Source organism: Bos grunniens, chromosome 27, assembly GCF_055505025.1.
Source record: "Bos grunniens cultivar Pamir isolate PY7600 chromosome 27, Bosgru_T2T1.0, whole genome shotgun sequence".
NCBI lineage: Eukaryota > Metazoa > Chordata > Mammalia > Artiodactyla > Bovidae > Bos > Bos grunniens.
The window spans coordinates 16,739,354-16,766,166 of NC_141191.1; the positions used below are offsets into that span (position 1 = coordinate 16,739,354).

The following is a 26,813-nucleotide window of genomic DNA, read 5'->3' on the forward strand; positions in this document are numbered from 1 at the left end:
GTATATACTTTTATACGTGGACAGGTTAGTTTGAATTTCAAGACCTGCGCTTGCTACTTCAAGAGTAAATGATTAGACAGCTATTGCTGGATTCTACCCCCAACATTTTGCACTCTTACCAGTGGGAGAATACATTTCCCCACAGCTCAGCCAACATAGTGTTATCAAACTTGAGGATTTTTGTCACTCTCACAGGCGATGAATGATACCTTAGTTTAATTTGCATTTCTCTTATTAAGATGATAAATCTCTTCCTCTGAGGTTTAAAGGATATTTGGTCTTTCTTTTTCTGTGAACTGTCCGTTCACTGCCCTTGGTTCATTTTTCTATCGGGTTCTTGGTCTTTTTCTTTTTAGTCTTTTTTATTTAGCAGAGATTAGGAAGGGCTCAGGGCTTCCCTGGTGGCTCAGTGGTAAAGCATCGGCCTGCCAATTCAGGAGATGCGGGTTTGATCCCTGGGTCGGTGGGGAAGATTCCCCAGAGAAGGAAATGGCAATGCACTCCAGTGTTCTTGCCTAGGAAATCCCACTGACAGAGGAGCCTGGTGGGCCATCGCCCATAGGATTGCAAAACAGGTGGACATGACTTAGTCACTGCTGCTGCTGCTAAGTCGCTTCAGTAGTGTCCGACTCCGTGCGATCCCATTGATGGCAGCCCACGAGGCACCCCCCCCCGTCCCTGGGATTCTCCAGGCAAAAACACTGGAGTGGGTTGCCATTTCCTTCTCCAATGCATGAAAGTGAAAAGTGAAAGTGAAGTCGCTCAGTTGTGTCTGACTCTTCGAGACCCCATGGACTGCAGCCTGCCAGGCTCCTCCGTCCATGGGATTTTTCCAGGCAAGAGTACTGGAGTGGGGTGCCATCGTCTTCTTAGTCACTAAACGACCACAAAGAACGGGCTCAACTGTCAATGTACTACAAAACTACAGCTTTAACAGAGTCTTTCTTAAAAAAGTAATCTGCAGCACACAGGACCTAGCTCCCCAACCAGGGACTGAACCTCAGCCTTCTGCACTGCTAGCACGGTCTTGGCCACCGCGCCACCAGGGAAGTTCCTGCAATAGCCTTAAAGGAGTTATTCCTGCTGCCCTCCACTCCTTGGAAATAGGAATCGTTATTCCCAATTAGAATTTCAGTTTTCTGACTTAAAAGTAATGTAGGTTTACTACAGAAATATTAGAAGAAATGCAAACCACTCAGGTTTTCACTTACATTCCTTTGTTAAGTATGTAAAATAAAGAGGAAAATTCTTCCCTTCTTATAACACCTCTCCCAGAGCTGACCATTGGGGAACATCAGTGTTTTATTCCTCCCCCATTAGCCCTGTTAACAATTTATGGGTGGAAATGATTAATTTCAGCGATAGCCTTTATACTCTGCTACTCCCCATTCCTCAAAGCAAGGAAACAAACAAAAATGTGGTCATATTTAGGAGCTGTGGTTTGTGAGAACTTAGTATCCTTCCTGGCATCATGTAATTTTAGAAAATAGGGCCTTCTGAGAGGGCCCTAGAGGGAACAGGAAGGCTCCTTTACCCTATTTGGTAATTTACCACCATCTCAAAGTGTTTGATTAAACGGTCCCGCCACATCATCGTTGGTCCTCCCAAATCAAGCTCTTGGTTAAGAATATATTTTAACTTCAATTAGCAGCACATCAGAACAATAACAGAAACTTGAACGCACTGGTCATTTTAAATTAAAATTTGTATTTGGAAATAGAAATGCATAATAACAAACTTTTTACAAAACTGTCACATAGGAACATACCTTCTGATTCCATAGCATGTTTCATTTACTCAGAAAAAGTTACAGACACAATCAAAACAAAGAGCTTTCATTTATAAATGTGAGCGCCTTTGTTTAGCACAAGAAAGCTCACGGGAACCAGTGGGTTACAGAGATGCAGAAGGTTCAGCGCCTCCTGAGCAACCAGGCCCAGAGCCTCCCCCGTCTTCATCCCATCTCTGGCCTTCAGTTTCCCTGGGCACCAAAGGAGGAAAGACTGGATGACTGCTAAAGTCCTGGGCACCCTGGTTCTTTCATTTCAGAGAAAAGTACACGATCATAACTGTATCATTCTTCCTTGATTGTAAACATCAACAGAATAAAAGTTAACATGCGCAAAAATTTTACTGCTAAGAGTGCTATGATTTTTTTTTTCCCATCTTCTGCAAAGGATGGATGAGGGTCCAGACCATTAGGCCACACTCACTGCTTATACTGGAAAATGAGGAAATGCTAATGAAATTGCTTTTACGGGCTGACATTCAGGGATGGCAGAAAGGGACGTTCTGGAATGAGTACAGGACTTGTTCTTTGGGAGAATTGTAGCTCCTGGACAAAGTTCAGTGGTCACACTTGGGCACATCCATGCCCACGCACAGCAAAGGTGATTGAGACCTTGTTAACCATGAAGGGGAAAGAGAAACCTTAGTGTTTTCCCCAAATACTCAGAGCCTCTTGTAAGCCATATTTAGGTATGTAAGCATTAATTTACACAATTCCTGATAAGCTGAAAACTGTAGACCTCCTCCCCCCAAGCGTCAAGTAAGAAGTAGACTGATATTCAGTGGTAGTGATATCAAGTCTATTTTATAAAATGGGCTATCTGCAGAAAGGCGGATAAGAATTCGCTTTAACATCCAATTAACAGCCATCATTTGAAATAAAACAAAAATTAGAGGGCTAGGATTTTTATGATTACTCTTACCCTCTTTGGAAAATTTCCATTTCAGAAGTTTAATTTGATTCACTTTGTTGGAGCTTCTTGCCTTGGGAGCATCTTCCACACACACCCGTAGCTGTGAAGAATCTAGCCCGCATTCTTTTTCCTGAAGCCATAATCTATGGCTCTGACCCCACCACACAGAGGCTGCGCAGTGTCCCTGGTCAGGCTCAAACCATCTTCTAATTACGGAGTGCCCAACTGACTGACTGACTGTTTCTTCCTTATACCTCACTGTATTTAAGTTGTGTTTTAGTGTGTCCCTATAGAATTTCTTCAGTTCCCGCTCTTATCAGTGTGATTGAAGTCTGAGGTTTTGACAGAAGAGCCCTATAGATATTCTGCAGGTATGCGAGGCCCGGCAGCTGGTGGAAGAGCTGCATTTCAGCACCTTATTGTCCTCAACCCGTCTCCCTTTATATTGCTGCATTTACCCTCAAGGGTCAATTTAGTTTTCTCACACCTTCCCAAGTAAAACATTTAGTTCTTTTTCAGTGCTAAAACATGATTTTTTTAAACAACAAAGACATGCTCAGCACAAACATCACAAAACCATGAGCTCAAATAGGTGATGTAAAAATACCATTGTCTTAAGATCAAGGTCTTCAGGTCTTAGACCACATGTATGGACCACCAAGTTCTAGGATACATCATTCCATATCGTCATTGCTGTTGTTTGACAAAAACCATAACATGTTCCCTGATACAGTGGCATACCCACATCACTGAAATACACTACTGCAGTGTTTAACTTTTTCCCTCATTGCTTGCAAATGTGTAGCATAGCATCGGCACTAAATCTTGGTAATTAAGAGAAGTGCTAATTTACAGTCATTTTCTTCTCATAATGATTTCCACAATCCATTTTTATTTCATCTTCGTTAAACTCAATCTCAACTACCCAATTGTGTTTGAGGTAGCTGCACAGTAGTTCTATTGCTAGGAAGGCGGCTTGTTTCAAAGTTATCACCTGGGTCATTAGGTTAGATTTAGAGGTAAGAGGAAAATATAGTACCAGTTACACCATTTGCTCACTTGGCATACAAGTTAAAATCAAAAATCATCCATGTCTTCAGTGATTAGAAATACAGTTCTTTTGTGAGCATAGACATAATACAAGGAATCTGTTTCTTTGCATGAAAAGCAGAATCGGTAGAAAAGGACTCATATTCTATTGCTACCTTTCGGTTAACCCGAGTAAGAATGTGCATGAGCTCGAGCCTGTGAGCGTACTTATTCAGCATCTCACAAAGAGCCTGGATGAACCAGGATCCGTTCTTTGCATTTCGCCAGGAAAAGTAACCTATAGGGCAAAACATAACCAAAATATCACAGATAGTTGATGTCAGCTGATTTAATCAATTGCGACATATTCACGAAGGTAAAAACAACATAAACATGCATAGGTATTATTAGCCATAAAAGAAAAACAGACCATAACTTTGGTTCCAGGGGAAAACAAAACAAAAACCAAGCAGGTGTTGTCTATATACCTCTGCTTTTGACAAGGAAAACAATTGCAGGCTAACTGCACCACTGAGTGAGAATTCTACTTCCTGGGCTTCCCTTCTAATAGGGAAGAACCGGTTTATCGGCAGAAAATGCAAAAGCAAAGAAATAAAAAAGGATCATTATAAGTAGCGTGGTGTTGCAGTGAGATGATTGGCTCATCCAACAACCGGCTTATGTACGCACACACATTTGAGGGTCTTAAATTTGTCTACGGGGCATCAGAATAGAGTATAATGAACACATAATAGCATATTCAAAAGTCCAAAAGGGGAAATAGTGTATTTATCATTCTTTTCCCAGATAAACTAGTGGATTCATTGCTGTGTTTTTGGCCACGCTGAGTGGCTTGGGGGACCTAATTCCTGGACCGGGGAGTGGAACCCAGGTCCACAGTAGTGACAGCACCAAGTCTTAACCACTGGACTACAGGGAAGTCCCTGGATCCATTGCTTTTAATCTCAACTGGAAAGATGCCTGGAGGTTAAAATAAATCATATTGACTATATTTAAAAATGTAATACTGTTTACACTTGCCCAGTATTTCCTAACCTTCCAAACACACCCTGAGTTAATTGTATGCGTAAACAAGTACATGATCAATATATATTAATTTATATGATGACAAGCACACACGCACGTAACGTGTAATACAACCACAGACAAAGTGGAGGTTGATAACCTAGCCATAAATCATTTTTAACCTTATTTTCTCTCGTTCCACTTCTACCCACTCATATGCTATTCACGTTTATCCTTTCAGTTTCCTAGCTCCCAACGAATTCCCGGAAAACACACCTCTCTCCTATTTCAGGAAGTGGGCGAAGCTCTGACTTGGCCTGTATTATAATATGGATTCCATGTGGTATCAAGTTCATGAATGACACTGTGTAAGTGTGCTTTCTTACACGGGCACATTTTCTAGCCAAACTGGACTAAAGACAACTTTTTGAGACTTCTCTGTGGTTAGGGTACCCTAAAATAAGACACAATGGCTTTTTATGGATATCAAAATCCCTATAGCCTTTGGAACACACTCTTCAGTGTTTAAAATCTGCCTATTTCAGTATTTATAAGTTTCTTACCAGGTGCTGTAGAATATGCGTACAAGAAGTCTGCCTCAACTGGTATTTTCTGACAGGCCATGTCATCCTCAGCACCACTGTCTGTCTCAATACCACAGTCCAGTTCTGTGCCTCGGCAGGCCTAGAGGTTAGAAAATAAACACCTATTTAAAAATTAGAAAAAAAGAAAAGAAACTTTTATTGGGGGAAAAAATGTATGTACATGCATAAATGCATAACTTATTCCCAAGAAATGCAAAGGCTCTGTAAAAACTGATGTGAATTATTCAGAACCATTTTGCTAGAAGTCTAAAAATTAAAATTTATGCTATGTCTCCTAAGTGGTGGTTTAAATAAATAAAAAAGTAGCAATAGTTTAGTAGCTTCAAGGAAGAAAAAAATTAAAAATCCTTTGGATAATCCACAATGAAGTAAATTAATCCCTAAAGAAGCCTCAATAACCAAATCGCTCTGTTATCTATTACCTGAATAATGAAAAGTTTGGGTTTTCCAGTCAGACTTCTGCAATAGTCCCCTCTGAAGAAACTTGCTAATTTTTTCAAATTGACGGGTCCATTGGTTCCAAAAATGATTCCTTCTTCACCATGGCTTAGAAGCACGCAAATAAAACTGCTCCTTTTGCTATGGTCTTCTTTAGAAACTGGAAAAACATTTACAGACAAAAAAACCAATGCAATTTTATTCAACAATTTCATATGTACTGTATGGGAGTAAGATGAAGAAATCTGAGAACCGAACAAAGAGATGGTGTAAACCCAGCTTGGGGCAGCGCAACACATCTCAGACTACTCTGGGGAGTCGGTATGAATAACTTGTTTTACTTACATGAAGTGTGCAGAGTAGGACTGTGTACAGTTTAGTTCCACAGTTCTCATGCTTTACTTTCATACAGGTTATAGCTAGACTGTATATACATTGGACAATGAAGGTCATTCTTTTCATTATTTCTTACCGTTGCTCATTAATTCCAACATTTCTTTACATGTAAGATCATTTTTAATCCTGACTTCGTATTTCAAGTTCATGAATGTTTCCCTGAGGTTTGCTGCATCCACGTCTGTACCAGATCGACAGGCCATGCCTTGAACAGAAAGTTACTTTTAATTGCATGAAAAAAAAAAGATAAACTGCTTTGAAATGAACTATTCAGGGATCCACACAATCCACAAGAAACTCTTCCTTTCAAATGCTAAGAAAATTCAATATTCTGACAGTGGTGACACTAAGTCTCTTATTTCTTCACATACAAGACACTTCATGATATAATCTGCTATCTGTGTTACAGTCACAAAGATGTTTTTCACAGCTGCTTAGACAGTGATAAATGACTTAAATGCCTAAAAAGAGAGGTTTGGTTAAATAAATTACAATTCATTTATAATACGGGATCCTATGTTGCCACTGAAATTTTGTAGACAAAATTTTGCCATAGGAAAATGGTCACTGTTATTAAAATTAAAAAAATGGTCACTGTTATTAAAATAAAAAAAAGAGTAGAAAATAAAAGGATCCTACTTTTAAGAAAAAATTATACACACACACATAAACATTGACAAACATACACATCACCATACACAGACATATGTATCAACACATACATCACACACTCAGAGGAACTATTTCTTTGATTCTAAGTTTTCAACAATTCTAAGATACATCATTAGTTTCATCATATCTTTTCGAGGGAAACAAAAAAACCCCCACAAACCACTAGGCCACATTAACACTGTTCAAAAGCCTCTAAGCCTTCCGACCACCACGAAACCATGATCACAACTGGCTTCATTTGCAGAGGTGTGGGACCCACGGCACAGAAGAGTCCAGGAGAACTCGAACAAGGCTCTGCAGCTGCTGTGTGGCCTGTACCCAGTAGTCCTGGGCTTTCCTCACCCCTTAAAGCGCCTTCCACATGCATGTATGGACTGACTGAACAATGCCCTCAGACTTAAAAATCTAAAGTGTTAGGCGTAGTAGGGGGAAGGTACCCATGCTTTTGAACTGTGGTGTTGGAGAAGACTCTTGAGAGTCCCTTGGACTGCAAGGAGATCCAACCAGTCCATTCTGAAGGAGATCAGCCCTGGGATTTCTTTGGAGGGAATGATGCTAAAGCTGAAACTCCAGTACTTTGGCCACCTCATGTGAAGAGTTGACTCATTGGAAAAGACTGATGCTGGGAGAGATCGGTGGCAGGAGGATAAGGGGACGACAGAAGATGAGATGGCTGGATGGCATCACTGACTCGATGGACATGAGTCTGAGTGAACTCCGGGAGTTCGTGATGGACAGGGAGGCCTGGCGTGCTGCGATTCATGGGGTCGCAAAGAGTCGGACACGACTGAGCAACTGAACTGAACTGAACACATATGAATAAAAAAAAAAAAAAAAAAAACTAGATGTTTCCAGCTCCAAATTATTGTTGATTGTCTCTGGTGTGATTATGAATGATTTAAATTTGTTTCTTTTGCTAATCTGTAATTTCTGAAACTTATCGCCATATATTATTTTTACAAAATTAGAAGTAAGCTCATCAAGGTTTTGACATCGGAAAAGGGAACACCGTGCACTTGTGTGACAAAGCAATTAAATTCTGGCCCTGGTGTGTGAGCCACTTAATAGTTGAACAGAAGACACCAGGCTGTCAGAGATGGGTTTGAGAACCCGACCTTCACATTTCAAAGCAGAAAAGGAGCTCACTGTAAAGGTTAAGTCAGACTATGGGCCAAGGTATTTTGGGGAGAGAGTAGAACAACATGCCCCACCCCCTTTAAAGGTAAGTAAGTACTCAGGCTGTTGTTTAGTTGTGTTGTGATCCCATGGACTGTAACCTGCCAGGCTTCCCTGTCCATGGGATTCTCCAGGCAAGAATACCAGAGTGGGTTGCCATTTCCTTCTCCAGGGCATCTCTCTGACGCAGGGATCAAACCCATGTCTCCTGCATTGGCAGGTGGATTAACTACTACTGAGCTGCCTGGGAAACTTGGGCTGTAATGTACACACGATAAACATAACTAACAATGCTGTATGTTATACATGAAAATTGTTGAGAGAGTAAATCCTAAAAGTTCTTATCACAAGGAAAAAGGCTTTTTTCTATTTCTTTAGTTTTATATCTATACGAGATGATGGCTGTTCGCTAAGCTTATTATGGTCATCGTTTCATGATGCATGGAAGTCCCGTCATGCCACACACCTTAAATTTATGCAGTGCTGTGTGTCAATTACATCTCAGTAAAACTGGAAGAAGAAAACAAAACCCCAATAAGTTCAACAACGTAAAATTCTATGGGAAGAGGGCATTATAATTAGCAACGCGAGGCAGAATACCTAAGGTTGAAGGTGGTCTCTCAACTTACAGCCAAAAGCAATACAAACGGGCTAGTTTTAGACACTCATTTTCAACTATGCTTTCCTCATTCCTTATAATGAATCTAACACCCAATCCTGCTTATCTCCCAGTGTAATTTTGCTTTTTTCCCTTTTCACCAGCATTATGATAGATAGCCTCCTAAAGTGAATCAGGAGATTCTAATTTCTTTAATTAAAATTCTAATATGATTAATATGCCAATTCAGAGTTAATCACGGTACCAATTTAAAAGTGAAAAAATGAAGGAACAGCCAAAGTGTTGATTTATATGGTAAATTATGCAAGTCAAGTGAACACTCTATTTCAGGAATGGGATATTATATAATCATTACAATAGCAGATATGAAAATTATACAACACAAAAAACACTTATATTACATTAAATGGAATAAGCAGGATACAATATTGCTTACATGTTATGGATAAAATTTAACTTTGCAAGAAACTGTTAAGGAAAAATTATAAGTAATATGGTAGGATGTTAATTAGCTTTTTTAGGATCATGAGGGATTTTATTTTTCATATACTATTAAAAAAAAAAGAAAAAAACATCTGAAATATGTTATTAGATTCAAGCCAGACATGTACAGGGACTGAGACGTGGATCTGGCGATCAGGCTATTGTGACCCTAAAAGCAATTTCTATAGAGTGGTCGAGGTGATGGGAAGAAGAGGCCAAGTTTAGAACATCCGTTGTCAAGACTTAGGGAAGGAGACAAAAATCAGATCAAAGCTTAGGGGGCAGCAGGATTAAAAAAGATAAGGTCTCTTTAAGGTGGGGAGTCTGTCTTCTTTTCAGGGGAAGAAGACAAAGTCAACGGAACAAACGAAGGCCCAGGAGGTGAAGTGATACAGAGGTGGATTCCCAGCTCGGGCTAGGGTCGGGCACACCAAGGCCTAGAGGTCCAGCTACTAAATCATCTGTGGGACTCCTCTGTGCAAGGGCTTTTCACCTTTCGGTAACTAATGGCGGTTACTTTTCATGGTTGCTAGAAGAATTAAATAAGATTTCTGTGAGGTGCCTTGTGCAGTTCCTGGAAAGGAAAAATACTTCTCCTTACTGTCTGGTGAGATCCTTCCATTAACATGAAAGAGGGAGCAGGAAGATAAAGCAAGGGTTGCACAGAAGTCAGGCCTGGGACTTCCCTGGTGGACTGCTGCTGCTAAGTCGCTTCAGTCATATTCGACTCTGTGCAACCCCACAGACAGCAGGCCACCAGGCTCCTCTGTCCCTGGGATTCTCCAGGCAAGAATCCTGGAGTAGGTTGCCATTTCCTTCTCTAACGCATGCTTGCATGCTAAGTCGCTTCAGTTGTGTCCAACTCTGTGTGACCCTAGGGACAGCAGCCCTCCAGGCTCCTCTGTCCACGGAATTCTCTAGGCAAGAATACTGGAGTGGGCTGCCATTTCCTTCACCCCCTGCCGCCTCCCCGGTGGTCTAGTGGCTAAGAATCTGCCTGCTGGTGCAGGGCACACGGGTTCAATCCCTGGTTGGAAAGATCCCACATGTCACGGGGCAGCTAAGCCCCGGGGGCTGTAACTACTGAAGCCCGCAGGCTCTACAGCCTGTGCACTGCAACCAGAGAGTAGCCCCTGCTAGTCGCAACCAGAGAAAGCCCTAATGCTGCAATGAAGACACAGCACAGCCAAAAAGGAAAATAGAGAGAAGTCAGGGCAGAAGAGGTCGACATACAGATAGAAGAGGGAGAGATCTTGATCATACAAAGAAAGTTTAAGAGTTCCTGTTGAATTGAAGGACTCGTAGGATCCTGGCTCTGTTTTTACTTCATGGCTATTCTATGTCATTAGTTTACTAACTAATAACATGAATTCTGTTTTTTTATACTATACCAAATATAAACGGTACAAATACTTGTAAAGGTTTAAAAAGTGTCACGACACATACCAGTATTTTCGTGGAAGTTCTTATTATTGATTATTATACATAAACCCATTTCAGGATAATCCATTTTGTAACTCTCTTCCAAGGATATTCCAGAGTCCATTGATTTGCTTCCATGTAAGATCTTTCTGTTTGGAAATCAGACAACGGTTTACGAAGAGAGAAGTGACCAATGCTGCTATTCGCATGAACACAAACTTCTCTAACACATAAGAACAGTTGACATTTGTTGAATATAATGTGCCAGGTTGTATGCAACAGGCTTCTCCTCCCTAAAATTTCACAAAAACCCACTTCACAGATAAGGAAGTGATTACTATGAGGCTAACAGTTATGCAGACACTGTGTAAGACACAAGACTGAACGCATCTGTTGAACTACAGGGTTCACGCTTTTAATTTCTATATTGTTTTCCTTTACATTTTATTAAAATTTCATTAAATACATGTTATACTTAGCCACTTCATCCAGCTGGTGGAAGTGGCCCAGGACAGTATGTATATAAATGGGGGTGGCTATTTTTCAATAAAACTTGATCAGAACAGTCTACAAGCCTGACCCCTGACCTGGCCAGGAATCAGGAAACAACAACCAAACACTGATACCTATTGTTCATGTATCCCATACACTCAGCCTAGGAGTATTTCACATTATATGCAATTTAAAAAAAAATTGTTGGAAAAAGACTAAAGTAGTAAATTATATTCTGTATGATAGGAAAAGGTAGGGAATGTGTAAATCACTTTAAAAGGGTTTTTAAAAAGACAAAAGAAAAACACCAATCCTACCTCCAAGATGAGATTGCATTTCAATAGTTTAATTTTTAGGCAAATTCTTTTGCTAAACAAATACTACAAAAATCTTTATTAGTAATCTAGTAATAGCTCTGCTATAACAGTACTGTTTAGTACTAAAATTAATTTATAATTCCCTAGGTGGTCCAGAATGATAATACTATACCTCAGAAAGAAACTTTTAGAATTAAATGTACCACAAGAGATCCCAGAGGGATAATAACAGACATGGATTAAATTAAGAGTGTTTTGAGTTTTATCTTTTCCCTTTCTCCATCTATTGAAGTATTAATAAGCAGAATATTCCAAAAAGGAAGACTGGGAAGGAAACAAAAAAGGGGGAAAGATAATCTATAAGCAGGCAATTATTCCCCAGACTGAGAACTTGCATTTTACCTTAGCCTTAAAACACATAAACAGGAGGCCAAAAAACACCCCAAAACACAAACCTCTTATCCTGCAGAGATTCAAGAAGGTGCATCTGCCTCTCCTGGGTCATCCGACTACCAGGGAGGGGTCTCCAACCACAGGTCAGGCCCCCTCCAACTTCCCCATATTCTACCTAAGTTTTATTTTAAGGAGATTCAGAGAGGACAATTTAACATGTGTACAGTCACACAGCTGTCACATGTGGTAAGAAGTCATCTGGGCCTCTCCGGTTTGAAAGCCCCAATTCTTTCTGCTTCCTCCGAGTTTGCTGTATCATACTACACACACCCACCCTCCTTGCTGGTATGAGATTCCTTTTAAATACTCACGTCTCTGAAGTTTTAATGGATTTTGAATCCACTGAATTTTCAGTGTTCTCCATGGACATTTTTTATTTACTAGAATAGAAAGAAAATAGATGTTAATCAAAATCAGTCATTCTAAGATCACGGCATTATACTAATTATGCCAATGATTATTTCTCTAAATAAATGTGCTATATGGACATTTTCACATTAGCAGTACCATCACTCCCCCAGCTTCACCCCTGTCGTGCAAGGCTTTTTTGAGTCAAACCTGAGAACAACAATCTTTTATTAAAGTGCACACAATGTAGCCCTTTTCTCTCTTTCCATTTTAATTGAGTTATGAAATGCACGCAGAGCACAGATAAGTGTGCAGCCTGATACAGTTTTACATTTGGCTGCTCCCCTAGATCAAGATACAGATTGCAGCTTCTTTCTACTTCAACAGATCCCATCGTTGGTTAAGAACTGTCTTCCAGCTCAACACAGTTAAAAACAAAACCTGAAAACTTCCCATAGCAATGGTATACCTCACATAACACAATTTTATGATGCTTAGATTCCCAAGAGATTCAGTGCCAGAAGTTCCAAACCTCCACAAAACCTTTACTCTTAAACTAGACACGAGAACCCCACTTTCTCATTTAAGGTGGTCGACTGGCTTGAGGAAACCTGCAAGTAAAAACTACAGTTCCTGCCTCCATTCTTCCATCTGGTAATTCTGTTTACCTTCCACAGTGAATGAGTCCTTCTAGTCAAAGCGGCTACCACGTACTGAGCATTTATTACACAGCAGGTACTGTGCGAGGCATCTTATATCTTCCCAACAACCCAAAAAGTCAGGAAACCCAGCCCTTAGTGATGAAATGACTTTGTCCGCAGCCACAGAGCTAATGATGTTGGTCTTCTTCTTCCCTCTCCCCCTGGCTGCCTTGGAAGAAGCCAGTCCCTCGCTATTTGTCTGGAGTTTTGCCAGGTCTTCTCTGGTTTTCCAAAAGCAAAAGGTACTTCCTATGACCATCAGTCTGCCTCCCTAAATAAAGAATATAGAAAAACAGGGACAACAACCTTTCTCAAGCCTCTAGAAGCCCTGCCTATCTCAAAACTCCAATCTAAACAGAACTTTTAACTTTACTCTTATGCTAAAATCAGAAATCTTAAAAGAATACACACCCCATCAATAGGACTCCCTCCTAGGGATGGAGTCTAGGATGAGAGTTGAACAGTGGATATAGGTAATTAAGAGTCTGGAACTCTGAGAGAGATCAAGGCTGGAGTCATACTGGGGCACTCTGACAATGAAAGGGTTACTAGACGAAGTACAGCCAGCAAGAGACTCAAGAGAGGTACAAGAAATGGGAGGACATTAGGTAACTGGGGTGTACCAAAGTATGCAGAAGTCTTTCAATGAGCATTTGATCATTACAAATCTCACTAAAAGTTCAGTTCAGATGAGGACAGAAGACCATTAGCTTAGGCAAGAAAGTTATGGGGCGAGCAGAGGTTGTCAGGAAAAATTGTCCAGGACTTGGATATAGGCAAAAGAAACGACTGGATATTATTTTCAGGTTCAGTTCAGTTGCTCAGTCGTGTCCGACTCTTTGCGACCCCATGAACCGCAGCACGCCAGGCCTCCCTGTCCATCACCAACTCCCAGAGTTCACTCAGACTCACGTCCATCGAGTCGGTGATGCCATCCAGCCATCTCATCCTCTGTCGTCCCCTTCTCCTCCTGCCCCCAATCCCTCCCAGCATCAGTCTTTTCCAATGAGTCAACTCTTCGCATGAGGTGGCCAAAGTACTGGAGTTTCAGCTTTAGCATCATTCCCTCCAAAGAAATCCCAGGGCTGATCTCCTTCAGAATGGACTGGGTGGATCTCCTTGCAGTCCAAGGGACTCTCAAGAGTCTTCTCCAAGACCACAGTTCAAAAGCATCAATTCTTTGGTGCTCAGCCTTCTTCACAGTCCAACTCTCACATCCATACATGACCACTGGAAAAACCATAGCTTTGACTAGACAGGCCTTTGTTGGCAAAGTAATGTCTCTGCTTTTGAATATGCTATCTAGGTTGGTCATAACTTTCCTTCCAAGGAGTAACCGTCTTTTAATTTCATGGCTGCAGTCACCATCTGCAGTGATTTTGGAGCCCCCAAAAAATAAAGTCTGACACTGTTTCCACTGTTTCCCCGTCTATTTCCCATGAAGTGATGGGACCAGATGCCATGATCTTTGTTTTCTGAATGTTGAGCTTTAAGCCAGCTTTTTCACTCTCCTCTTCCACTTTCATCAAGAGGCTTTTTAGTTCCTCTTCACTTTCTGCCATAAGGGGGTGTCATCTGCATATCTGAGGTTATTGATAGTTCTCCTGGCAATCTTGATTCCAGCTTGTGTTTCTTCCAGTCCAGCGTTTCTCATGATGTACTCTGCATATAAGTTAAATAAGCAGGGTGACAGTATACAGTCTTGACGTACTCCTTTTCTTATTACCCCCTGGTAACCATAAGTTTCATTTTCTGCATCTCTGTAACTCCAGCTCTGTTTTGTAGATAAGTTCATTTGTACAGGGTGTCCTCTTTTGCCTGACCCCCTGACTAGGCTATTTTACAACTTATAGGAAGTTAAGCCACAGGAAAGGGAAGCCATGCAAATGACTCTTATTGACAGCAGTGAAAATAAATTTTGTCTTGAAATGATGTAACTAATTTGCAACTTGCAGAAAAGATGACCCTCTCAAATAACACTTTACTGTCCTACAGGATATTAACCAGTTTCCCTTCTACTAACAAATTCATTTCATTGTATCCAACCATTTACATCTGTGTTTGTTGTTTAAAGTCTCCTTTGAACTGGTCTTATCCTACTAGTTCTATTATCGGTTAATTGAATAAGATATTTGACATGTATTTTATATTTACACAGCATCCAAGTTTTATACCTTTTGAAAATTCTACTTTAAAAGGATCAATGTTGCTGCAGTGGGTTGAGGAGGCAATGGGAAAAGAAAAAATAGATAAACACAACATGAGTAAGTCAACATAGTTTTACTGTGAAGGGGCAAGAAGAGGGGATGATGGCCAAAGTGGGACCAGGAGTAGAGGACACTTCTTGTTTGCCTTGGTTTTAAAGACGAGCCATCTAAGGCATGCTTTTATGCTGATGAGAATCACCCATAGAAAGTGAGAAATTAATAAGCCAAGAAGAGAAAAAGAACAAAGTTCTTGACGGTAAGAACAAGAACACCTATGACAATCCTGGACAGCATATTAAAAAGCAGAGACATCACTTTGCTGACAAAGGTCCATCTAGTCAAAGCTATTATTTCCAGTAGTCATGTATGGATGTGAGAGTTGGACTATAAAGAAAGCTGAGCGCCAAAGAATTAATGCTTTTGAACTGTGGTGTTGGAGAAGACTCTTGAGAGCCCCTTGGACTGTAAGGAGATCCAACCAGTCCATCCTAAAGGAGACCAGTTCTAAATAGTCTTTGAAAGGACTGATGCTGAGGCTGAAGCTCTAATCCTTTAGCCACCTGATGCAAAAAGCCGACTCATTGGAAAACTCTTTCCCGATGCTGGGAAAGATTGAAGGCAGGAGGAGAAGGGGACGACAGAGGATGAGATGGTTGGATGGCATCACCGACTTGATGGACATGAGTTTGAGCAAACTCTGGGAGATAGTGAAGGACAGGGATGCCTGGTGTGCTGCAGTCCATGGGGTCACAAAGAGTTGGACATGACGTGGCGACTAAACAATAAGAACAGGTGAGGGCTCATCCACTGTCGTGCAAGGAAGACAAACTATGTGGCACAAAGTATGAAGGCTGGTAACCCGAGTGCAAGGAGGATGAGGCACTCCTCGTACGATCACATCCACTTGCTCTCTCGTTAGAAAACTGAGAGAAAAATCCCCAAATGTCTATCTATCCCTTCATGTGTACTTATCCATGCATTTTACCATGTAATACAAAAACTAACCATGCATACATCTAGCACAGCTGTATGAGACAGGCGTTCCCAGACATGAGTGGAAGGGACACAAGTTGGTATTACCTCCTGAGAACATGTGGACAACATGTCTCGCCATGTCTCAATAGAAGCCTTAAAGTGTGCTCTAGGAGAGTTACACTGCTAAGAATGGAGCCTAAGGAAGCAAACATTTCCAGCTCAACACAGTTTAAAACAAAACCTCTCGTTGGCCCTACTTCCTCTAGTAACCCTACTCTAGAGATTAGGGAGAGGAGAGAAAGGGAAGGATATGCATTACTCATCAAAATATTGAGAATTTGGACAGAGAAACAGTGAAGTCACGATGCAGCCAATACACTGGTTATATAGCATCTTTACCTTTTAACCTGTTTATTTAACAGTAACTATCTCTGGGTGATGGGATTACTGGCAACTTAATTACTCTTCAATATTTTTGTATATTTTTCTGTAACATCTGCATTTTTTAAAAGTTAGGAAATAGTAACACAGATTATTTTATAAAATAATATCTTTTAACAGTGGTGGACTGTACCAACCAGTACATGTCCCTGGGATTCTCCAAGCAAGAACACTGGAGTGGGTTGCCATTTCCTTCTCCAATGCATGAAAGTGAAAAGTGAAAGGGAAGTCGCTCTGTCGTGTCCGACTCTTCGCGACCCCATGGACTACAGCCTACCAGGCTCCTCCATCCATGGGATTTTCCAGGCAAGAGTACTGGAGTGGGGTGCCACTGCCTTCTCCAAGTACAGTGCTAGCCAATTTCAACTCTCAGCCCTGTTTCAAAAGCAATAATAAGGGTATGTTGCTAGTATGAAAATCCCATGGACAGAGAAGCCTGGGAGGCTACAGTCCAAAAGGTTCACAAAGGGCTGAGCATGACTGAGCAGCTGAACATGCAAAAACACGCACTCTTCTGAAAGCAACAACGCTTCCTTGACTGCTGTGGACCACATCCCAGTCTGTCTTTTTCTTTTTCTCCCATACGTACAATAAACACGTATTATTAGGTACAGAGAAATCTCAAACTTCCTCGAACCAGAAATACGGAGGCCAACTTGTCTCAGTGCATGTCAAAATAATTATCTACCCATGGTTGAAAAATAAAGTTCTGGTTAATCTGATTAATTGAGAGAACAGTACACGGTAGCTAATAAGTGTGGAAACGTAGGCAGATACATAACAAATGGCTTATTGATATTATATTGTAATCCATGATAGAACAGTATTATCTATATTTCAAGACTTTCCAGCTAGCCTGTAGAAAATCTGGAGTGAAAACACAGTGGAATGGGAAAACAAGACTTAATAAAGATCATTTCTGAAGGGGATCCCAGAGCTCCTGCCAGCGTCTTTCTGGCTCCAGGGTTTTCCCTCAAACTGGCCCTCTGAATAAGTTTGCCAAATGTGGGGTATACTGTATGCGTTCAGGAACCCCTAAATGCTGCTACATTCCATCAGTGATCAAGGCCTTACGGTCTTTAGCAAATACTTCTGCAAAGAGCGCAGTGATTATTGGACTGAAACACTAGCTTCTAACAATTTTTTATTTCTTGCCATCAATAAAGCTCTGGGATAAAGCAATTCTATCCTTGTGACTGGTAATAGGAGGTTTAGATTTACATAGCGGCCAGCCTTCCAGAGTTTTAAAATACAGTTGTCTCTTGAACAACTGGGGTTTGAATGGGACAGGTCCACTTACACGTGGATTTTTTAAAATAGCAAATCTACAGCATTACACCATCCAAGGTTGGCTGACATCCACAGACATAGAACTGTGGATACGAAGTGCCTGCTATAAATTATACACTCAGATTTTCAACTGTGGGGAGGGTCCCCTCTGTTGTTCAAGGGTCAACTGTGTTTGGCTTCTTGGTTCATACCATGGTTAAGATTTCATCTAAATATAAAGTGACTTTCAAGTAATAACTTCCTTTTCATACATTTAATCAACATTCTTTAACCAAATCATTTTTCAAAGTTAAAAAAGTTTCAGCTAGATTATCCTTAATATAAGTAACTGTAATTAATAATTTCCAAAATTAGACATCAGAGACAATTTTGTTTCAATAAGGAATTTGATGGCTGAAAGAAAAAAAAAACACCTGAATTCTTTTAGAATAGGATTTTTCTATTTGATAAGGATTTCTCAGGAACAAATACTATAATGTATTATTTTGTTCCCTTTATTATTCATAGACTATTGAAAATTTATATAATGGTAAGTAAAACCCTCACTACATCAGACATTTGCTTTCTGCCTGTCACCATCTGCTTTTCCCACATGAAAGCATCTAATCCACACTCTTGGGAGCAGCGCTTTGGTTTCTGCAGAACCAAAAGGGTTAAGCTCAGCATGATCTCATCTCCATTAGCGAATGCCTGGCTGAATATAAGTTATTCTAGGTGTGGTGATCTCATCTCAGAAGGATAAAAAACATTGTCCCCCAAGGGGGAAAAGTGGCCTGTATGATGACAAGGAATTTCAGTTCTTAGAACACTGTCATCTGACAAAACATAAATAGGAAAAATACACAAAAATAGATTGCAGCATAGCAATGGATTTAACACGAACTGCTTCTTACTGTACTGAGTATATAATTCTTCCCATCAGTTCAGGGTGCTCATGGTAAATTTCTGAACACATTTTGGGTCCCAGGGAAGTTCTAAGGTAGACCAGTTGCTATTAGGTGGCAGCCTGGAACCTGACTCTTATAATCAAGTCTCTGAATTCCTAGATCCAGTTGACACTTGCCAATGAAGCTATAATAGGCAGATGATTCGAAAGCTAAAGGTCCTTCCAACGATGCTTTGAGGCAGAGTGATTTCCATTTTTCATAGTTCAGCTGATTGAGGCTCACAGCAGATAAGTAACTTAGGACTCTGCCCTAACTAGGATCTGTCAGCTTCCCTCACTTCTCCATGACTTACTACTACCTATGAGGAGTAATGCTATCACTAATTTCAAGGAAGGAAGCAAATCTATAACCTACAAATATTGAGACAAAAAGCATAAATAACATATAGGAACTGACTGCAGGGACAATGAAATAGTATGAAGTACACTTTCTCTAATTCATGAAGAAAACAGGAATGATGGTTATGGTGTTTTGGGGGCCACTGGGTAATTTACTTCTAAAAGTAAAATTACAAAATATGAATAACTTTCATATTAAGTAAGCATCGAGCAGTTTTTTCTATATCTCTGCTTGTTTCTAAAGAAAAGGTGAAGCCTTTTTGCTATGATTTCTGGGGAGATTATTCAGTCCTTCTTCAGTATCTGTGGAGGATTCGTTCCAGGATACCCACCTCCCCTTCATTCCCCACCCCACCCTTGCCACCCCCTACCAAAATCTACATATGTTCATGTCCCTTCATGTACAATGGTGCAGGAGAACTGGCGTTCCATATATAGTTACAGATCCTGCAGACAAGATAGGTGGCCGGTTCTTTGGCCAAGGAACTTGAAAAACATTGGGATTACATTTATTACCAACTAGAGAGGACAAATGCTGAAAGACTGATGCTGAAGCTGAAACTCCAATACTTTGGCCACCTGATGCAAAGGACTGACGCATTTGAAAAGACCTGATGCTGGGAAAGACTGAAGGCAGGAGGAGAAGGGGACGACAGAAGATGAGATGGTTAGATGGCATCACAGACTCAATGGATATGAATTTGTCTAAACTCCGGGAGTTGGTGATGGACAGGGAGGCCTGGCATCCTGCAGTCCATGGGGTCGCAAAGAGTCGGACCACGACTGAGCAACTGAACTGAACTGAGAGAGGACAAAAATCTCAAAAGCAGTTATGTTTCTAGATTTGGTAAGTGAAAGAGAAACAAGATTTTCTTTTTTTCACAATAGTTTGGATAAGTGGAGATTTCCGCTGTGACGCCCTAGAGCTTTTACTGAAATAATTTCCTAACTGGTCCCTGCATTTCTTTGGGAAGAATCACCAAATTGGATACTGTCATTTGGCCTGGTGAAGTCAGATGGTTAATATTTATTTTGTAATAAAGGAAGAATGTCACACATGGCAAGTAAAGTTAAATACAGAAGAAACTTAGTTCCGTTGCACCACACAAACAAAACCATTCTTTCCTTTTCTCTGGCAAGGCCCATACCACCAGGCAGACAGACAGGAGGGCTCCCCACTACTTGAAGCCACAAGCCAGAATGGACACAATGCTTACTGAGTGCCAAGGGCCTGCGTCCCCTCACCTGATGCCCTGTCCTAAGATGGTATCCCTGACGGGGCAGAAGAAGAAACGGGGAGGAGGAGCCAAGATGGCGGAGGAGTAGGACAGGGAGAACACTTTCTCCCCGACGAATTCATCAAAAGAGCATTTAAACGTCAAGTAAATTCCACAAAACAACTTCTGAATGCCGGCAGAGGACATCAGGCACCCAGAAAAGCAATCCAACTCTTCGAAAGGAGGTAGGAAAAAATATAAAAGACATCTTGAGAAAGAAAAATGGAACTGGAGGAATCAACCTACCTGATTTCAGGCTCTACTACAAAGCCACAGTTATCAAGACAGTATGGTACTGGCACAAAGACAGAAATATAGATCAATGGAACAAAATAGAAAGCCCAGAGATAAATCCACGCACATATGGACACCTTATCTTTGACAAAGGAGGCAAGAATATACAGTGGATTAAAGACAATCTCTTTAACAAGTGGTGCTGGGAAATCTGGTCAACCACTTGTAAAAGAATGAAACTAGAACACTTTCTAACACCATATACAAAAATAAACTCAAAATGGATTAAAGATCTCAACATAAGACCAGAAACTATAAAACTCCTAGAGGACAACATAGGCAAAACACTCTCTGACATACATCACAGCAGGATCCTCTATGACCCACCTCCCAGAATATTGGAAATAAAAGCAAAAATAAACAAATGGGACCTAATTAAACTTAAAAGCTTCTGCACATCAAAGGAAACTATTAGCAAGGTGAAAAGACAGCCTTCAGAATGGGAGAAAATAATAGCAAATGAAGCAACCGACAAACAACTAATCTCAAAAATATACAAGCAACTCCTACAGCTCAACTCCAGAAAAATAAATGACCCAATCAAAAAATGGGCCAAAGATCTAAATAGACATTTCTCCAAAGAAGACATACAGATGGCTAACAAACACTTGAAAAGATGCTCAACATCACTCATTATCAGAGAAATGCAAATCAAAACCACTATGAGGTACCATTTCACACCAGTCAGAATGGCTGCAATCCAAAAGTCTACAAATAATAAATGCTGGAGAGGGTGTGGAGAAAAGGGAACCCTCTTACACTGTTGGTGGGAATGCAAACTAGTACAGCCACTATGGAGAACAGTGTGGAGATTCCTTAAAAAACTGGAAATAGAACTGCCTTATGATCCAGCAATCCCACTGCTGGGCATACACACTGAGGAAACCAGAAGGGAAAGAGACACGTGTACCCCAATGTTCATCGCAGCACTGTTTATAATAGCCAGGACATGGAAGCAACCTAGATGTCCATCAGCAGATGAATGGATAAGAAAGCTGTGGTACATATACACAATGGAGTATTACTCAGCCATTAAAAAGAATACATTTGAATCAGTTCTAATGAGGTGGATGAAACTGGAGCCTATTATACAGAGTGAAGTAAGCCAGAAGGAAAAACATAAATACAGTATACTAACGCATATATATGGAATTTAGAAAGATGGTAACGATAACCCTGTATACGAGACAGCAAAAGAGACACTGATGTATAGAACAGTCTTATGGACTCTGTGGGAGAGGGAGAGGGTGGGAAGATTTGGGAGAATGGCATTGAAACATGTGAAATGTCATGTATGAAACGAGATGCCAGTCCAGGTTCAGTGCACGATGCTGGATGCTTGGGGCTGGTGCGCTGGGACGGCCCAGGGGGATGGTATGGGGAGGGGGGAGGGAGGAGGGTTCAGTATGGGGAGCATGTGTATACCTGAAATTTAAAAATGTTTAAAAAAAAAAAAAGAAAAAAAAAAAATCTGTAGAACAGAGAATTTTTAGGATATTGAAACTGTTCCATGTGATACTGTATGAGTGCATATATGTCACTGTGCATTTTTGTAAATCCATAAAATGTACAACATGCAGAGTGAACACTAAAAATAAACTGTAGATTCTGGATAAAAAAAAAAAAAAAAAAAGTCAGAAAAAAAAAAAAAAAGAAGAAGAAACAGGAAGTCCTTGCCAACCTAAGTATTTATGAAATAAACCTAGAATGAAGGCTCTGGGATGCCTTTTATAAAAATTACAGATAACCTCTAAGACCTCCTCCCTCCCACTGAGAATCACTCCTCTGTAGAAACAATTCAGTTTTACAACCACCTGCCAGAGAAGGTCTGAAACTGCGAAAAGCCAGGGTCAGTAGTGTTCATTCATTTGCGCTGGAACAACTGACTGAACACCAACTGTGTTGGAGGGGTCATAAACCCTGAGTGTTTGAAGTAATGGAGAATAAGATCTATCCCTGTTTGTGACCTGCCCCGAAGCTCACTATATTCAAAAGTGGCTCAACAAGACAGGTGCTGATGTACAGTACAAAAGAGATAACTTTATCATGTGCGCATGCTCAGCTGTGTCTGACTCTTTGCGACTCTGTGGACTGTAGCCAGTCAGGCTCCTCTGTCCATGGGATTGTCCAGGCAAGAATACTGCAGTGGGCTGCCATTTCCTCCTCCAGGGAACTAACCTGTATCTCCTCCTCCTGACTCAGGGAACTAACCTGTATCTCCTGCATTGGGAAGTGGATCCTTTACCACTGAGCCACCAGGGGAACTTTATCTTACTACTCTAATGCAAATACTCTAAAAGCAATTTGAAGAACAAAATAGGTGGAGAATTAATAACATTACATAGAGATTTACAGAGCATTGTCACAGACATTATCTCATTTTATCCTCATAATAACCCTCCAAGGTATGTATATTAACTGCTGCCTGATTTATGGATGAAGTAGGAAAGTGTTGCCTTTGGGAAGTGGCCTCAGGTTCTATGACAGCCAAGTCCCTATCCCCCTCCATTTTATTTGGATTTGTTACAAGTGTACACAACAGTAGCTAACAGTCTAAGTACTCTACATCTTGTAGATCCAAACACCAGTGGTTCCATTTTTGAGGCAGAGCCTAAAGAACTCATACTAGGCACCAGAACTGACCTAATGCCATTACAGAAAGACCGGGTTTTTAGCATCAGAAGGGGCTGAAGCAGTAGGAGGTTGTGTTAAATTAGGTGTGAAAGCAAAACAGTGAAGAAGCATTGTAATTGCCTCTATCAGACGTCAGTCTCTTAAAATCAATTATAATTGCCTCTATCAGATTGCAGTCTCTTAAAATGCAAGAAGGCTGCTGCTGCTGCTGCTGCTACTACGTCGCTTCAGTCGTGTCCGACTCTGTGCGACCCCAGAGACGGCAGCCCACCAGGCTCCCCCGTACCTGGGATTCTCCAGGCAAGAACACTGGAGTGGGTTGCCATCTCCTTCTCCAATGCATGAAAGTGAAAAGTGAAAGTGAAGTCGCTCAGTCATGTCCAACTCTTAGCGACCCCATCGACTGCAGCCCACCAGGCTCCTCTGTCCATGGGATTTTCCAGGCAAGAGTACTGCAAGGAGGCTAGGCTTCTTTTTTCAGGATTGTGAAAGATATAATGTTTCTCTTCTTTCTTACTGGGAACAGGTTTTATTGCTACACTCCAACTAACTGTTCATTCCTTCATTCATTAAAACACATTTTAACCTTCAAAAGCCTTCACTGCAAAAGAGCAAAGCAAAACCAAAGCTCAAACAGCAGGTTGGGGTAGGGATGGTTTAAGTTTTTACATTTCATTCTTAGAGATCACATAACTCTAACATATTCAAAGTGGCAGAGTGAATTTTGACACAGGCAGGTCTATGCAGCTTGCTTAGCACTATCCTGCATACACACACTATTAGAGCAACTCCTGTATTTCACCTCTACCATCCCTTTCTAGTATGCATCATTTAATCATAATTTGCTAAGTAACAGTAAAGCGTCTGCCTGCAACGCGGGAGACCCGGGTTCGATTCCTGGGTTGGGAAGATCCCCTGGAGAAAGAAATGGCAATCCACTCCAGCACTCTTGCCTGGAAAATCCCATGGACCGAGGAGCCTGATAGGCTACAATCCATGGGGTTGCAAAGAGTCAGACACGACTGAGCGACTTCACTCAACCTTAAAATACATTTATTTTTTTTCTAGATAGGGCATAATTATTTAAAAAAAAAAAAAAAAAAAAGACATGATATTGTAGTATTAGCATTCATTTGTACCAGGCCCTGGATATGAAGGAAGACAAGGAACAAGATAACAAGCCAGAATTCCGTGTGGAATTTGCTTAGGAGCTAATAGAGGAGAATGTAAAAAGCAGCTGCAAAGGATATGACTCTTTCCTCTCAGGACCAGGCGGATGCGAAAGGAATACAGAATAGATAAGACTTAACCTTGAAGTGTTGAATCAGAACATAAACATCAACAGGAGTTTCTCAAGGAAAGGTGTGGTGATGGAAGAGAGAGGGAATGCAAGACTGTTCGAGGAAGAGAATAGTTGCTGTTGAGATCAGCATGGCTGTGCAGAATGTGACAAATAAGGCAGCAGAGTGGACCAAGGAGCCAACCTGTGCTTGACTTGTTAACTGTTAAGGGACTGGATTTATCCTTAGGGCAAAGGAACAGCTTTCTGGATTTTTATTCTGTAAGATTCTAGATTTTTATTCTGTAAGATTCCTCAGTGGCTGGAGAGGGGCAGAGGACACAGACATAACGGAGGCCAATGAGGAGGCTCCTATAGCCAGGTGAGCGCTTGCTGCTGCTGCTGCTGCTAAGTCCGACTCTGCGACCCCATAGACGGCAGCCCACCAGGCTCCCCTGTCCCTGGGATTCTCCAGGCAAGAATACTGGAGTGGGTTGCCATTTCCTTCTCCAATGCATGAAAGTGAAAAGTGAAAGTGAAGTCGCTCAGTCATGTCCAACTCTTAGCGATCCCATGGACTGCAGCCCACCAGGCTCCTCCGTCCGTGGGATTTTCCAGGCAAGAGTACTGGAGTGGGGTGCCATTGCCTTCTCCGAGGTGAGCGCTTAGGGTGGCTTGAATCTGAGATGGAGAGAAAAGGCCAAATCCAGTGGATTTCAGGAGGTCTAAGAGGCTTGGCCGCTAACTGGAGGAGTCGGGAGAGTTAGCTGAGAAGGTTGGTTCCTAGTTTTTTGGCATGGGAGCCACATACTGAGAACTGGCAAAGAGGCTGCTGCCTTGGGAAGTAAGGTTTGACAGCAGACCCACTGGACACAAGAGTGACTAAGGAACTCTTACTCCACTTGGGCTGAGGGGATTTCACATAGGCTTCCTTAAGTGATTCAGACGTCTAAAGAGCCTGCGATGCAGGAGATCTGGGAATTTCACAGCCTAAGGGATTTGGGCCAGGAAAAATAGTCATCAGCACGAGCTAGGATTCATGCAAGCCTTCACGTCTGAAAATGAACAGGAGTTTAATACTTGAAACTGGGACTTCCCAGGTGGCTAAGTGGTAAAGAATCCGCCTGCCAATGCAGGAGAGGCAGGTTCCATCCCTAGGTCGGGAAGATCCCTTGGAGGAGGAAATGGCAACCCACTCCAGTATTCTTGCCTGGAGAATCCCCTACATCGAGGAGCCTGGCGGGCTATACAGTCCATGGGGTCGCAAAGAGTTGGACACAACTGAGCTACTGACCACGCAAGCACTTGAAATCAACTCTTTGAAAAGCAGAGTCACACCATCTCAACCTGAAAAAAAAATCTAGACAAAAGCAGCAGAGACCAAACCCTCGCCAGAAACGGGAGGATAAGCCCCGAGGGCCAAAGCCTCGGAAACAGCGCCAGCCAGGCTCCTGCCCTCAGGCCATCTCCTCTCCGCGCTCTGCTTCCTCACCACCTTTCTATTCAAATTTCAGCCTGCGATTTCCTCTGCCTCCCTCTCCCGAATCCCACCTCTACCACTCGGCCTCGGCGCTCCCGCCTGGCCTCCCCGCGCCTCTCCTCCCCCAGCTCAGCCACCCGGGTCACGCCTCCTGCTACCAGGCTTCAGCGTTCCGACCGAGTCTCCCGACCCTCCCCCTCCACCCCCATTCTCGGCCAGGCCACCTGTCTGTCCCCCGGGCTCGGGGTCTACGGCCAGGTCTTCGCTCCCCAGCCTCCCGCTGTCCGGCCGGTCTCCCGCCACCCCCCGATCCAGCCTCTAGATCCTCGGCTCATTTTCAGTCCCCCGGGGCTCGGCTCCTGCAGCCGGATCACCGTCCCCCGGCCCGGCCTCCAATCTCCCGCCCCAGCCCCACGTCTCTGCATCTGCGGGCTTCAGCGCTCGTTCCCGCCCTCGCTGTCGGGGCAAAACAAAGGATCCGCCGCCGGATCGTGCCTGCATCCTGTCTCCTCCTCGGGGTAGCTGCAGGCCGGTGCAGGTCCCCTGGGCAGGCGCTGGGCTTGGGGGCAGGGGGTGGTGGTGGAGGGAACCAGCCCAGGACTGACGGCGCGACAGCGAGGGACCTGGAACACGTCACTCACCGTTCAGCTACGACGCTGCAGCTCTGCTGGACTCCACTCCTGGTCTGCTTCCGCCGTAGCCGCGCTAGGAGCTGACCCTCAGAGCAGGCCCCGCCCCTGGCCCCGCCCATCGCCCGCCCCTCTGCTTTGAG

General features: G+C 42.2%; 1 protein-coding gene across 2 annotated transcripts; it reads right to left on the reverse strand.

Annotated features, from left to right (window-relative positions):
* Nucleotides 1-1,687: 1,687 nt before the first annotated feature.
* Nucleotides 1,688-26,728, reverse strand: CASP3 (caspase 3). Of its 2 annotated transcripts, none has more exons than XM_086379995.1 (7): nucleotides 26,683-26,728; nucleotides 12,142-12,210; nucleotides 10,593-10,713; nucleotides 6,273-6,401; nucleotides 5,785-5,960; nucleotides 5,321-5,441; nucleotides 1,688-4,029 (listed from the first exon to the last, which is right to left on the reverse strand). In XM_086379995.1, the coding sequence occupies exons 3-7, from the start codon at nucleotides 10,690-10,692 to the stop codon at nucleotides 3,806-3,808; spliced, it is 750 nt and encodes a 249-aa protein (XP_086236121.1). In that variant the 5' UTR covers nucleotides 10,693-10,713; nucleotides 12,142-12,210; nucleotides 26,683-26,728; the 3' UTR covers nucleotides 1,688-3,805. The 2 variants fall into 2 exon arrangements, with proteins under 2 accessions (XP_086236121.1, XP_086236120.1); XM_086379994.1 differs by having other exon boundaries at nucleotides 10,593-10,717.
* Between the last annotated feature and the right edge of the window lie 85 nt (nucleotides 26,729-26,813).